The sequence below is a fragment of the Vombatus ursinus genome, unplaced genomic scaffold (assembly GCF_900497805.2).
Source record: "Vombatus ursinus unplaced genomic scaffold, bare-nosed wombat genome assembly UNPS02014803.1, whole genome shotgun sequence".
Taxonomy (NCBI): Eukaryota; Metazoa; Chordata; class Mammalia; order Diprotodontia; family Vombatidae; genus Vombatus; species Vombatus ursinus.
Window position 1 is genome coordinate 9,831,064 of NW_020954581.1, and position 15,325 is coordinate 9,846,388.

General features: G+C 42.8%; 1 protein-coding gene and 5 non-coding genes across 6 annotated transcripts; 4 read left to right on the plus strand and 2 right to left on the minus strand.

Moving 5' to 3' along the window:
- The first annotated feature begins 4,117 nt into the window (after positions 1-4,117).
- On the plus strand, positions 4,118-4,189 carry TRNAG-UCC. Its single transcript has one exon. It is a non-coding gene; the product is annotated as a tRNA-Gly (tRNA).
- A 499-nt stretch (positions 4,190-4,688) lies between these two features.
- TRNAE-CUC lies at positions 4,689-4,760 on the plus strand. Its single transcript has one exon. It is a non-coding gene; the product is annotated as a tRNA-Glu (tRNA).
- A 517-nt stretch (positions 4,761-5,277) lies between these two features.
- Positions 5,278-5,349, plus strand: TRNAD-GUC. The gene has a single exon. It is a non-coding gene; the product is annotated as a tRNA-Asp (tRNA).
- Positions 5,350-6,126: 777 nt separating this feature from the next.
- TRNAG-GCC lies at positions 6,127-6,197 on the minus strand. Its single transcript has one exon. It is a non-coding gene; the product is annotated as a tRNA-Gly (tRNA).
- An 815-nt stretch (positions 6,198-7,012) lies between these two features.
- On the plus strand, positions 7,013-9,453 carry LOC114051554 (heat shock 70 kDa protein 1B). The gene has a single exon (XM_027873957.1). It carries the CDS (start codon positions 7,246-7,248, stop codon positions 9,175-9,177), a length of 1,932 nt encoding a protein of 643 aa, XP_027729758.1. The 5' UTR covers positions 7,013-7,245; the 3' UTR covers positions 9,178-9,453.
- A 5,578-nt stretch (positions 9,454-15,031) lies between these two features.
- TRNAL-CAG lies at positions 15,032-15,114 on the minus strand. The gene has a single exon. It is a non-coding gene; the product is annotated as a tRNA-Leu (tRNA).
- Between the last annotated feature and the right edge of the window lie 211 nt (positions 15,115-15,325).

The following is a 15,325-nucleotide window of genomic DNA, read 5'->3' on the forward strand; positions in this document are numbered from 1 at the left end:
TAATCACATGGATTGCTCTATAGCTTCTCATAAATACCTTTTGGGTAAGAGTTATTGGTTTTATGTCTACTTTGTATACTTCATGTATTGTATTATCAATATGGAGTTTATTTTATTTGCAGATAAAGAACCCTACCAGATCCTAATGAAATCTTAACTGGAATTTTGAGCGCTGGGCTAAGTGCTTTACAAATATTATCTCATCTGATTTATGATAAAACACCCTCCCCCCAACTTTCCTGTTTCTGGGGAGAGCACTATCATCCTTCTGCTTGCCAGGTATGAACCCTAAGAATCATCCTTGACTCTTCACTCTCCAACCAATCAGTTGCCAAGGCTTGTTGTTTCCATTTCCCTCTCCATACCTGACCTTCATTTCTTCTCTCCATTATCCTACCTTCATGTAGACCTCTTCATCCCCACCCCAACACTTCTTGCTAGAGCTATTGCAACAGTCTTTTTTTATTGGTCTCCTAGCCTCTCATTTCTCCTTTCACCAATCAGTTCTTCATAAAACTACTAAAATAATCTTTTGAAGACATACGCCTGACCATGTCACTACCCTACTCAAAAAACTTCGGTGACTCTATTATTGACTAGAGGCAGCTAGGTGGTGCAATGGATAGAGGCCTACTCTTGGAACTGAAGGAGGAAGATCTGAGTTCAAATTTGTCCTCAGACATTCACTAGCTGTGTTACACTGGGCCAGTCACTTAACCTCTATCTGCTTCAGTTTTCTTGCTCTAAAATGAGGATAAGAATAGCACCTCTCTTCCAGGATCAAATGAAATAATAATTGTAAAGCACTTTGCAAAATGAAACATTAACTATGATTAGATATAATTAGTACAGTGCAGTTCCTACATAGCATTGGACTCACCAAGTTCATGTCTAAAAGCAGCATCACTGCCAAATGAGTTTTTCCCTTAGTATCTCAAGCAAGGGTCATTCCCAAAGATTGCTCCTTGATCCTCGGGGCATCAATCCTGTCCTGGCTTCAAAACCCAGCCTGGATTCTGATTCTCAGAAGTCTTGCTTTCTCAGCCCTTGATATGCACAGACTGAGGGATTCCATTTCCTATAGTTTTACTGTAAAACAGTGAACAAAAAGACCCAGGACTTGCTCTTTTGTCAGGAGGCTTGCGGCCTCAGAGTTGTGGATGAGGCTCAGAGGCCCTCCCCTTTACCTCACGGTCTCACAGTCTCACTGGATGCCATGAATGAAGGAAGGAATTCTTTTACTCCTGTCTGACTTTCATGTAGCCACAATGTCTGGAGTTGACTCAGATGGCCAGAGTTCCAGCTATGCAGCCAATGGGAAAAGGCTACCACCAACCAGGACCAGTTACAGAATGTCCACCCACTCTCAGCTCTGTCCAAGGCACTCTATCACACAGTATCACAATTCAGCTGAAAGTAGCACCCTAACATTTGTCCAGGAGATCCCATCTTAGCAAAAGAATGAGGTCTGTATATGTGCCAGCCTCTCATTACACCTGCATTTTTAATAGCTTTGTCTTGAACTGACATGATTCTTATCTGAGCTAGGGACATTTAGCCTAGTTCACATCCATGAGATACATAGTGGTTTGTAGCTATAATGAATTACCAATGATTGCTTTCACACAAGAAGGGACTTAAGAAAGATTCAGGATAGCTATGACTGGAAAAATAGATAATAAGCCAATTATAAGGGTTGAGTGGGACATAATACATGGACAGAATGTCTGTCCACAGAATTTGAAAGACTGAGGGGAAAGTTATGAGAGGGTGCAAATAAGAATCCACAGGATGAGCTGGTGAGGAGTTGCAATTTGCACTAGTGGAAGGATTGCCCACATAGATGAGATCATGGATCAATCAGGGAGTGAGTACATTTGTAATTTAAACACTTATATTTAACATGCATTATTTATGCTCCGATTCACCCATTAAGAGCTATTGAGTTAAGAAGAATGGAGTAATTTTGAATTTCTCAAAAATCCTTTAATCCTGAAGGAGGTAAGGGTCATAAAACTAACAAACTGCGGAGGGACCGTAGTTGATGGTTTCTGAACTAAGAGTAAAACGAACTGGTCGCCATCTAGTGTGCAAAATGAGAAACTGGTCATACACTTAACAGACTTAATGGAGCCTAGGTCACATGTGATGATAGGACATAAAAATTAGAGTTATACGTCACATTTTTCAGTGGAAATCTCTCAAGCCAGGTAAAAGAAATGCTTCTTATATTTAGGAGTATCTATTTATTGTTTAAAATTTAAATATGAACTTAGGTCATGCATTTTTGGCTAACAGTTTATCTTGTGAATTATAGCCTTGAAAGATTAAAGTCTATGCAGAATTTAACTTCAAACTTTCTGTGAACAAAAAAACAAACAAACAAACAAAAACAAACAAAAAAACCAACACTGTTTTAGTCACCTGCCTGCTGGAAACAATTTTATTAATTTAAATTAAAGTAATTTTAAACTTTTCTACTTAGGAGAAAGAAGGTCAGAGTTGCTCTCTGTGCCTCTGAAAATCTTTCTTCCACAAGTTATTTTGTTTGCAACGTGGAGCTGAAGTTTAAATCTATAGCCCAAATACACTCTACCCCAACCAACCCTCATCCCCAAATATCCCCAAACTATTCTTAGGGTTATCAGGTCAAACTATTTATTAGGGTCTTTAGGTAGTCTGCAAAAAGCTGGGGCTATCAGCCTTTGGAATTTTTTGAATGGATACAACATGTGGGGGCTCCCAGCTCTTATTCTGACTAATAGGGCAGGTCCCCCAAACCAAGAATTGCTCTCCTCAGAGGTCTAGAGGTAATCTTGAGGGGGTAGAGGAAGCTAAGGAGAGTAGACTTTAAAATGGTATCTACCAACATTCTACTAACCAAGTTCACTTGGTGTGGCAAAAGCTGGTATTTCCTGGCTTTGCTCTGCTGCTAGGCTGAAGTACTCTTCTTCCAGAAAACTGTGGCTGGCAGTGCCCTCCAATTAGCTGGGCTCATTTTTTGTAGGGCACAGCATCTCAGCTGGACAGGTCAATATGCTTCCAGGTTGGGTCAGCCAAGTCTGAAGAGGAGAGCCAACTCAGCAGCTAAGTGACCTGCCTGGCCCAACGAGCACCATATTGACCTGTCCAGATGTATACATATAAGTTATTTGGGAAATCTGCTGAAGGACTAATGAAGCGACGACAACCCACTTTTATACAGCAGATTGTCATGGGATAAGGATAGCCCATGGGTTTTTTGTTAGAAAATGAAGTTAGTATTCTGCCTCAAGCAAAGACATGTTTTCTCTCCCATTAGGCTGAGCTGCTGCTTCTTCTGTTTTTTTTTTTTCTGTTTTTTAAATTAATTAATTTTGATTTATCAACAATCACTTCCATATGCTTTTGAGTTTTAAATTTTCCTCCCCCTTCCTCCCCTAGGTTGAGCTTCTTGAGATCAAGGACTGTCTTTTGCTTTTCTTTGTCTCCCCAGTGCCAGGCACGTAGCAGGCCCTTAATGAAGGCTTGTTGACTTATTTCTGTTTTAAAGCATTTTGATGTGCGTTGGTATTCTGTATTTCTATTCAATCTTACTTTGATGAGCGTTTGTATTTTTATTATTATTGCAGCTCATAATCTTTGGTGGCGCACTAATTAGGAGACACTATAGTTTGCTATTTGGCTTTATTCATTCAACTTCTAAATAAAGGCATGAACTGAAACTTACCAACGTGAAACCAACATCTTCACCATTTTCACCTTGACCGCTCATCCTTTCTGTCATTATTTTTAAGGATAAAGGAGTCCCTTCTTCCGTTCATTTTTTTTTTTTAATGCGAATATCTCATAAAGCTCAAATGAAAAGGAACCAACGCAAATCACCGAAAATTTTGCAAACATAGACTGCAGTGTTTGGAAAGCAACAACCGTACCAACCGCCTCATTCTCCAGAGGGTGGGGAGAGACAAAGGTAGGAGGCCTCTCAGCTTCTCAGGTACAGCAGCTACGGCACAGCCGCTCGTTTTCTAGACTGTTGAAATCTGTGAATATCGGAAAAAAACGAGGATTAACAACGGGCAGTGACATCTTTCAGGGTTGGCTTGATATGGAATTATGAACGGCGCTCTAAACAGCTGCGTTGGTGGTATAGTGGTTAGCATAGCTGCCTTCCAAGCAGTTGACCCGGGTTCGATTCCCGGCCAACGCAGGCCTGCTTTTGGGGGGAAATTAAATTTTTAAAATTATTTTTATTTGTTTATCTTTTAAACGGCGCCCCCCACAGGTTATCCGGAGGCCTCTGGAACCTCAGTTTTGCTTTCACTCGAGGGACGAACCGACCTGGACTGATGTCCGTTACTCCACCTTCTCTCTAGGTCCGTCTACAGAATCTTTGCTTGCACCCTCTTTAAGCATCAGTCCGACCCTCATCTCCTTCCTCTGAGGGAGCCCGAAGTTCCCTCGTAATTCATTCCCATCTCTGAGAGATGGAAAAGTGTGTTTGGAGCTTGTTAATTGATTTCCTTGGCTATCTGGCTGGTGGAAGCATAGTATAGCGCGTGGCGCAGGCGCAATGAAGGTTCCAGGCAGCACCTAACTTCTTTAGAAGCAGGAAGGAGAGAGCCATCAATAAGAATTCAGATACGCCTAAAAGTTACGTCTTTTTAGCAACAATTATGGAGGAACGGGAAGAGGGGCAGTCACCATCTTCCCTGGTGGTCTAGTGGTTAGGATTCGGCGCTCTCACCGCCGCGGCCCGGGTTCGATTCCCGGTCAGGGAAATAACTTTCATTAAGCTTTTGTCACAAGACATAATCTTTGCCCCTCTAGTCTCTCATTATCTATCCTAAGGGAAAGCCCGTTAGTCCGCGGAATATTCAGATTTGATTCTCTTTCTTCTAGACAATTTTACGGTCAAAAAGTATAGTCTCTATTGTATTTCCTTTCAGAACAACGAGTTTCACTCCTTTGATGGAAATTTGGGGTTAGTACCCTGTATTTTGGGGTGGAAGAGAAAACAGATTTGTTCATTTATTTCAATAGAGAGGTGGGGGTCGATACGGGTGAAGTGGTGCATGCATTTTCAGACGAAGTCAAACTATATTATTACATTTTTTTTTACAAGATCTCTCATGAAGGGAGAGTAATTTGTAAATATTTTTAATATAGGAACAAGTTAGAACAATAAAACATTAAAATAAATCTAATAAAATGAGATGCTTATTACAAATATAAAAGGCAATACAAAAACCTCTTTTCATTCACTTGAAGAAACTAATAAAAAGCTCGGCACCGCACTCCTCGTTAGTATAGTGGTGAGTATCCCCGCCTGTCACGCGGGAGACCGGGGTTCGATTCCCCGACGGGGAGATGAAAGAACGTTTTGCTTTCATTTTCATTTCCCATTAAAAAGCCCTCAGTCCTTCCCTATCCTGTCGGTGTTTTCCAGGGATCTAGTCATCCCATTCTATTGTCAATAAGCCCCTAAAATAGGACGGAGTGCAGTGTCCTAGGCCAGGGTGCCCAGAGGTGAAGGTCATTCCCTAGTGAGAGCAAACCATGTTCTTGCAATGTCTGAGCTTGGGTAGAGCTGGAAAAGGGGGTCTGGACTTCATTAATGTTTAATTATAATTGATTATACACTTTAATTTATGCATTTTATCTTAAAAAATTTTTAACTTCCTTTTCCATTCAGAAGCATTTATCTATCCTCTAAACAGGAAAAAGAACAAATAACAAAGTCCTATATGTATAGTTAATCAATAAATCAACAATTAATAAGCGTCTATGACCACGTCCAAAATGTCTGCCCCAAACATTCACGGATGGGGGGGGCGCCCTTCTTTATATATGCTGGTTTGCTTTCCATCCATGGCTTCGTTTCCTGATTCCATCAAGGAATTGGGGGGTCCCTTGGCCTCTCTCCTCCTGGGATCCAGGAAGATAACCCACAGACGAACCGCAAGAGCAGAGCAGGTTGGGGCCCTCCCGGCGTCTGCCTCTTGGCAGGTGATACGTGAAAAATATTCGTTCAGACTGAGCCAGAGCGCTGGTTTAACTACAGATCCAAAGTTCACAAGACTTCAGAAGTGATTTTCAATGAATAGCAAAGCCTTACTTTAATTAGGAAAAAAAAAAAGAACAACGTGCATTGGCCGGGAATCGAACCCGGGCCTCCCGCGTGGCAGGCGAGAATTCTACCACTGAACCACCAATGCAGGCGATGAGGCTGTGTTCCCCGAGCCCTCATTTACCCGCGCCTCCCTCTACGTATTAGTCGCGTGAAGCTTCTGAAGCTAGGTTTTTTTTGAGTAACTGGATTTTGAGAATCACTCGGTTATGTTTCCATAAGAAAAAAAACATTCAAAGACAAGTTTCGGAAGAAACGCAGCTTCGTTTCTCCAAACATTTCCCCGGCATCCTACTCATATTTCTTGGTGACAGATCACTGGACTAAGGCCCCACCCCACCCAACTCTTTCTCTACTCCAGCCTTCCCTCCTTTTTTGCTCCCCCCTCTACTCCCCTCTCCTCTCGGGTCTTCCCCTTGTCCCACCCTGAAGGGTGATGCCTAGAACACTTAAGAGGTGCCCAGGCCCTTCATTCCTTATGTCCAGCCAGGTGCACAGTTAATGTCAGGAAATGAGGGGGATTTCTCTGGGCCGGCAATAATGATGCTAATTAGGGCTTCTTTTCCTTGGAAACCTCCGCCTGACAAATGCCTCGCCCACCCCAGGGGACAACTGCGAACTTGCCCGAAGTTCTAAAAACAGGTCTTGCTGCTGTGACATCACACAGAAGTCATTCCAAGCTTCGCCTCCGCCCCCTCCGCCCCCTTGCTCGAGAATGCCAGCCAGAGCCGGACCCGCCGAGAATTTGCTAGAGGAGGCGAGTCCTCGGTTCTGATTGGTTGGATCCAGGCTGAGGGGCGGAGTTATTCAAATAGCGGATCCCGGCTCTCGGCTCTCCACGAAAGCGCCAGAAGGTTCCGGGCCAGGGGAGGAGGGGGGAGGTGGGTCCCCGGCAGCTGCATAAAAAGGCCGGCCCTGAGCGCAGGGTGGCATATCCTGGCTGAGGATCCGCAGAGAGCGAGAGCTGCAGCCGCAGAACAACAGGACCCGTCAGCGTCCTCCCTCGAGAGAGACCAAGAGGATCAGATCAGAGCCAAGCGCCGCAACTGCCTCCTTTTCTCCATAGACCTTCAGACGCCGCTTCAGCGTCCTCTCCAGTCCCAGAAAAGAGGAAGGGAAGGAGTCTTCCAGGAATCATGTCTGCTCCCAAGGGAACGGCCATCGGCATCGACCTGGGCACCACCTACTCCTGTGTGGGTGTCTTCCAGCATGGCAAGGTGGAGATCATCGCCAATGACCAGGGCAACCGTACCACCCCCAGCTATGTGGCTTTTACGGACACTGAGAGGCTTATTGGGGATGCTGCCAAGAACCAGGTGGCCATGAACCCCCAGAACACCGTCTTTGATGCCAAGCGGCTGATCGGCCGCAAGTTCTCTGAACAGGTGGTTCAGTCAGATATGAGGCATTGGCCCTTCCAGGTGGTGAGTGAGGCTGGGAAGCCCAAGGTGCGGGTGTCCTACAAAGGGGAAAACAAGTCCTTCTACCCAGAGGAAATCTCCTCCATGGTGCTGAGCAAGATGAAGGAGACTGCTGAAGCCTACCTGGGCCACCCCGTCAGCAACGCAGTCATCACTGTGCCAGCCTACTTCAACGATTCCCAGCGTCAGGCCACCAAGGATGCTGGGGTCATAGCGGGCCTCAACGTGCTGAGGATTATCAATGAGCCCACAGCAGCAGCCATTGCCTATGGCCTGGACAGGTCTGGCAGGGGGGAGCGGAATGTGCTCATCTTCGACCTGGGTGGTGGTACCTTTGATGTCTCCATCCTCACCATCGATAATGGCATTTTTGAGGTAAAAGCCACAGCAGGAGACACCCATCTGGGTGGGGAGGACTTTGACAATCGCCTGGTGAACCACTTTGTGGAAGAGTTTAAGCGGAAATACAAAAAGGACATAAGCCAGAACAAGAGGGCCGTGAGGAGGCTGCGGACAGCTTGTGAACGCGCAAAGCGGACCCTCTCATCCAGCACCCAGGCTAACCTGGAGATTGATTCTTTGTATGAGGGTACGGACTTTTATACCACTATTACTAGGGCTCGATTTGAGGAGCTGTGCTCAGACCTCTTCCGGGGAACCCTAGAGCCAGTGGAGAAGGCGCTTCGGGATGCCAAGATGGACAAGACCCAGATCCATGACATCGTTTTGGTTGGGGGCTCCACCCGAATCCCTAAAGTCCAGAAACTGCTTCAGGACTTCTTCAATGGCAAAGAGCTCAACAAGAGCATTAACCCTGATGAAGCTGTGGCCTATGGGGCAGCAGTACAGGCAGCTGTGTTGATGGGAGACAAGTCAGAAAAGGTACAGGATCTCTTGCTCCTGGATGTGACCCCCCTGTCCCTGGGTCTCGAGACAGCAGGTGGGGTGATGACAACTCTGATCAAGAGGAACTCCACCATCCCCACCAAGCAGACGCAGACCTTCACCACCTACTCAGACAACCAGCCGGGTGTCCTGATCCAAGTGTACGAAGGGGAGCGAGCCATGACTCGGGACAACAACCTGCTGGGACGCTTTGAGCTGTCAGGCATTCCGCCTGCGCCCCGTGGGGTCCCCCAGGTCGAGGTCACCTTTGACATCGATGCCAATGGCATCTTGAACGTCTCCGCCACAGACAAGAGCACAGGCAAGGCCAACAAGATTACCATCACCAATGACAAGGGCCGGCTGAGCAAGGAGGAGGTGGAGAGGATGGTGCAGGATGCTGAGAAGTACAAGGCTGAAGATGAGGCTCAGCGTGAAAGGGTGACGGCTAAGAATTCTCTAGAGTCTTATGCCTTCCACGTGAAGAGTGCTATGCAAGAGGATGGCCTTCAGGACAAGATCAAGGAGGAAGACAAGAGAAAGGTGCTGGGAAAGTGCCAGGAAGTCCTCTCCTGGTTGGAGGTGAACCAACTGGCAGAGAAGGATGAGTATGAACACCAGAAGAAGGAACTAGAGCGAGTGTGTCACCCCATCATTTCCCAGCTGTACCTGGCACCAGGTTCACAGGGAGGGAACAGCTGTGGGGCCCAGGCCCGCCATTCAAATCCCACCCCTGGACCCACCATTGAAGAGGTGGATTAAATAAATGACTTTTGCTAGCAAGGAAACTGTAAGCTAATGAACAACAGGTGCAAATAGTACTTATGTCTCTAGTAAGCCCCAGGACTTGCTCTTTCCCCCACTGCTATCACGGGGGAGCCCCACTCCCTGAGGGTCAGTGATTTTTTTTCTTTACTTCCAACTCTTCTTTTCTAGTTAGGACAAGCAAAATATTGTCTATTTAGGTCTTTATTTAACTGCTGTAATGTATATTTTCTTATTTGTCTGTTTGAATAATTTATTAGAAAAATGATTATATTTATTTAGAAAATTTCAATAAATCATGAAAAGTAATCACTAGTTTGTCTCTGCTGCCAATTAAGTATCATTAGAGCAAGGACAGAAACATATCAGAGTTTTAAAAGTCATTATTTAAAAATCAAATATTATTGATAATTTTTGGTTTTACATCATCTCCATTTCCAGATATGTCATTCTCTTAACTAGTGAGCCATCACTTAAAAAAAAAAGATTTAAAAAAGGAAGGAGGAGTAATAACTGTTGAGCAAAACATCAAGTCTCATTCATGAACTATTTCACATCCACATTCCCCCAAACTTTCAAATGAGGGCAGGGCTCACCACACTTATTAATAAGCTGCAACTCTTACCTTTATGAGTGAAAAACATCAGATGTAATTTCATTCCTGGGGCAGGGAGAAGATGATGTAGCCCCTTGGACCTTGGAGGGGGCAGGTCATTGTGAAGGGGTTGGGATGTTATTATGGCAAAGTAGAACAAGGCTTGTCCCCTTCTTTGCAAGTGGAAGGTAGTGCATGTTAAGCAATTGCCTCCCTCCTTTATCTTGAATTGCTTGTTCCCAGACCTGGTCTGTTTTTTCTTGATTTGGGCTTATACCTATGTTTAGAACCAGATTACAAGTAATTTGCAAGTTAGAGAAAGTCTCACCACACATTCTATAAATAACTGTTGCTGTTATCACTAGCACTTAATATAGTGCAAGGGTGGGGAAAAAAAAAGCTATTGCTTCCCATCATAAAAAAGCTGTTGCTTCCCATCTGTTACCTGGATCACTTCTTTTGGTTTCTTAGTTCTTATTTTGCAGAAACCATACCATAAAAAAAAAAGTAGATTATAAAATCCATTAAAATAAAATTTAAAACCACAAATATAAAATCCAACAAAAATAGATTTAGAATCGGAAGGTACCTCATATATTATATATTTTAACCCTCTCATTTTACAGATGAAGAAACTGAAGTTAAAAAGCAGACTGTGACAGGCCTCAGATCATATAATTAGTAACCCTAGAACTGGGAATGTGGGCGCCAGGTCAGCCAGAGTCACAGGCGTCAGAAATAATTTGTTTCCATTTTAAATATCCCTTGGGTTGTATGGATATGTCTCCCTTGGCTTTGAGGCTAGGCAAAACGGGGAAAATCCTTTTTTGGGGGTTTTCTTGGCAAAAATACTGGAGTGGTTTGCCATTTCCTTGTCTAGCTTATTTTACAGATGAAGAACTGAAGCAAACAGGGTTAAGTAACTTATTCAGGGACACCCAGCTAAGTTAGGGTCTGAGGCTGGATTTGGACTCAGGTCCTCCTGACTTTAAGGCCAGAGCTCTATCCACTTCACCACCTAGCAGCCCTAGGACTTAGTTTTGAAGTCTTGAGGCATCAGTTTATCCTCACTAGAAAAAAAAAAGTAGTCGAAACATGTACGTTTCATGTATGAACACATGAAATACATTAATATAAAATACAAAATATGTATTTTGCTCATGTAAGGGTGGGGGCAGAGTCAATCAAAAGATCCCACCCCATCTCAAGTGTGTACAGTCCATATGCTAGCCCAGCTACCTTATCCACATGAGAACTCTTTTCTGTTGAATGTCATAGGCCTCATTCTGACTCTTATTTATGTCTGTCACCTCTTTAGTACAGGAAAAGGAGGAGGAGGAGCATAGCAAGCTTTCTTCAGGTTTCAGGAGCTGTGGTTTACCATTGCAGTGATCAGGGCTCTATCAACTTTCAAAGTTGGTTTTCTTTATAGTGTTTTGGTAAAAAAGTCTTCTCTAGTTCTGCTCACTTCAACTCATCATCAAGGCATAGTGGTTTCCCCAGTTTACTCAGAAATTGTCCGTTTCTTTATTTTTTCTGATACAATAATATTCTATTACATTTCTATACCATATTTTTTTCAGTCATTCATCAACAGATAAGCAGTCTAGTATTATATTCCAATTTTTTGCTATTATAAATAGTAGTATTACTACTTTTGTTCTGTGAAGTTTGGATTCAGTCAAAGGGCTTCACTTGAGGACCTAAAAGGCCACATGTGACCTCTGAGGCCCATAGTTTCCCCACCCCTGCACTATATTAAGTGCTAGTGATAAAAATAGAAAAGTAAGACATTCCTTCGTCTCATGGAACTCACATTCTAATCACTAAGACAACACATATGGAAAGTTTCAACTGCAAGTCAGATGGAAGGGCCTCATTGTCTTTAGGGAGCAGCAGAAAAGCAATATTAATGCCTCTTCTTTAATGTTATTTCCACTAATAAAATCATATAATTTCTGATGCTGAACCATTTGACAGGGCTAAGAACTTTGGTGACAAGAACTTTCCTTTCTGAGTCTTTATTAGATGTAGCTAACCCAGCCGAGGGAGCAGTTGCCAGGCTGCATCTCCTTCACAGGGGTAACTCCCCAAACTTGGATTTCTTTCTATTCATGTTTTTCCTAGTTCTGTTCACTTCACTATGCATCAGCCCATAGCGATCTTCTACATCTCTGAAATCGTTCCTTACTTCCAACTCACAGAATTCCTCTCTTCTCTTAAGATGGGGCTTAAGTCCCATCTTCTGCAGGAAACCTTTCCTGATACCAATGCTGGTGCCCTCTCTCCCAAACTACCTTGTATTTAAGTCCCTTGTATACATTTTCATTTACAAACTTGATACTTAGATTTTATATTTTTCATATGTATTTGTTGTTACCCCTGTTAGAATGTAAGCTCATTGTTAGTGGGGATTGTTTCATTCTTTCTACTTGTAGCCTTAGTGCCCAGCACAGTATATAACAGTACACTTAAGAAATACTTGTGAATTGGAAAAATCCAACCAAACAAAACAAAACCCATTATTCAGATCAGAAGTGCAATTTAACAGTTTATTCAGTGCTATTCAAATATTTTAAAATATTTAAATATTAAGTTCTCTTCATCCTGACTGGCATAAAATTTAGCTTTATGCTGTAGTCTGCTGCAGATAATAGAAATAGGTTAAATTTTGCATTTAACATGTGCCTCAGAGAAATCCATAAAGCCTCCTGAGGACAGTTAGGGCCACTTAAACAGTGTAGTTTAACCATCCAATTCAATTCCACTCAAGTCACTGAACATTCATTAAGCTCCTAAATAAATCATCAACACTTTTTTAAGACACCAATGAAACCATTGGGAAGAAATAAAGGAAAAAGACAAATTCCATTTAAAATGATGACAGAGTATAGAAAAATACTTGGGAGTCCACCTTCCATGATACACACAAGATCTATATAATTACAACTACAAACTGTGTTCAGAAATAAAAATAGATCTAAATAATTGGAAAAAAATATTAATTGCTCATGGTTAGGTTGAGCCAATAAAATAAAAATGACAATACTACCTAAACCAATTTATTTATTCAATGTGATTGAACCATCAAAAGACCACTTTAATAGAACTAGAAAAATAATAATAAAATTCATATTAAGGGGTGGAAATGTCCAGAATCTCAAAAGAAATGATAAATTTTGGAATGAAATTATTTCTAAATAAGGGGCCTAGTATTGCCAGGGGTACAGATCTGGGACACAATGTAACAGAAGAATTAAAGGGAAACAATTATTTGGGAAAACAAATATTTGCAATAAGTTTCTCTAAAAAAGGTCTCATTTCCAAGAAATGTAAAGAATTAATTCAAATTTATAAGAAAAAGAACCATTCTTCAATTGAGAAATGGTCTAAGGATATAAACACTAGTTCTAAAGGGAAGAAGCCCAGGCTAACAACAACCATATAAAAAAAATGTTCCAAGTCATTACTAAAGCAAGTCAGAGAAGATTCCACCTCACACCTATCAGAGTGGCAAAGATGACCAAAAAAAGGAAAATGACAAAGGTTGGATGGGCTGTGGGAAAACAACTACATTGATGCATTGTTGGTAGACTCAACACCATTCTGGAAAGCAATTTGGAATTATACATAAAAAGTTACTAAACATCGCCTGCCCTTTGACCCAGCTATTCCATTGCTAGGCCTACACTCAAAAGTAATCAAAGAAAGAGGAACAGGTCCTTTTTCTGCAAAAATATTTACAGCAGCTCTTTTTGTGGTAACAAACAAAAAAGAAAGGAAATTAAGGGGATGCCTGTCAATTGAGGAATAACTGAATAATTAGTGGTATATGAAAGTGAGGGAGTTGTGTTGTAAGAAATGAGGAAACAGAAGATTTCAAAAACACATGGAAGAGAGTGAAATGTGCAGAACCAGTCTATACTGTAACTTCAATATTATAAAAACAAACAATTTTGAGGACTTCTATAAACTTATTAAAATGAAATGAGCAGAACCAAGAGAACAAACTATGCAGTAACAACACTGTAAAAAACCAACATGACAAAACATTCTATCCATTACAGAGAGGTAACAGATTTAGGGTACAGAATGAGACAAATATTTTTGTAAACAGCCATCGAGGGAATTTGTTTCCCCTGACTATGCATATGTGTTACAAGGAATTTATTTTTCTTTTCTTTTCCTTTTCCTTTCCCATATATCTATCTATTTATCTATCCATCCATCCCTCTATCCCTCTCCCTTCTTCCCTTATCTACCTACCTACCTTCTGTCTATCTATCTACCTATCTATTATCTATCTATCCATCTATCTGCCTTTCTCTCTCTCATCTATTCTCTCTTTCTCTCTCTCATCTTTTCTTTTCCCCTCCTACTGTGCATGGAGTGGTAGGAGGTAGAGAAAACATTTCTGTTAATTTACAATATTGGGGGTGTGTGTGTGTGCTACAAATGTAAAATGCTACTTGCACTTTCAGATGAGGTCACTGTATTATTAGTTTTATTGATCTATTTAACTTCTGTGTTAGGTACGGATCACCTCGTGGGTGAGGGGGCAGATATACCTTCTGGACCCACCATGTTGCCATGTTGCAATAGGAGGACCCTGGACCCACCCTTGTCTCCATCAAGAGAAACACCTCTGGTCCCAGACCCTGCCTGAGCATCCTCCAGCCAGCCTCTCGCTAGCACTTCATTGGGATGCTGCAATTGTTTTTTCCTTGCAAAGGCATAAAGATACAAATACCAGCTCTAGAGCAAACGCCAAAGAATCCTTTTTTACAGAAGAGGGTATGAATGAATGGCTCACCACCCTCCCCCCTTCCAATGTATCCTTTCTGTATCTTGTTTGTACAGCGGTGCTTGCATGTTAATTTCCTCCTCAGACTGTGAGCGCCTTGAAGGGAGGGCCTGTCTTTTGCCATTCTCTGTATCCCCAGAGCTCTGCACACTGCCTGGCACATAGTGGGTGCTTAATAAATGCTTATTGCCTGACTAACTGACCGACCTCTTGGGCTGCGCAGTAATAATCCCACCGGTAGAGAGGGCATTCCAGCTAGGGAGAGTTGTCCCTTGGTACTCCTCCAACCTTGCGCCACTTCGCTTTGGGAATGTGATGAGGGAAGCGAACGGCGCTACGGACAGTGGGTCCTGCTGGCGCTCGCCCAAAGAACCTGGCGCTGGCGCGGCCTCCCAGGGGTTTCTCGGGAGAGTTCAGTTCGTAAAGAGAAATTAAAAAAAAAAAAATTCAATTGTCAGAAGTGGGATTCGAACCCACGCCTCCAGGGGAGACTGCGACCTGAACGCAGCGCCTTAGACCGCTCGGCCATCCTGACTACAAGAAAAGTGCGTCTTTCTTTCTCTACAGGATACTGTTGCAAACTGGAGCTGTCGGTCTGGATTCTCGCTACCGTAAATACCTGGTGTGAAACTTTAAAAAATATCTGCCCACATTCAATACAAAAAAGGGAGCCCTTTTGTCCACGCGGCCTCTGGGCTCTTTTCGTCATTTATGTTAAGGGATCCACTACGGTTATAAGAGATCTG

Excerpts from the sequence above, each read along its gene's own strand:
- LOC114051554 (XM_027873957.1), top strand. The coding sequence starts at position 7,246 with ATGTCTGCTCCCAAGGGAACGGCCATCGGCATCGACCTGGGCACCACC.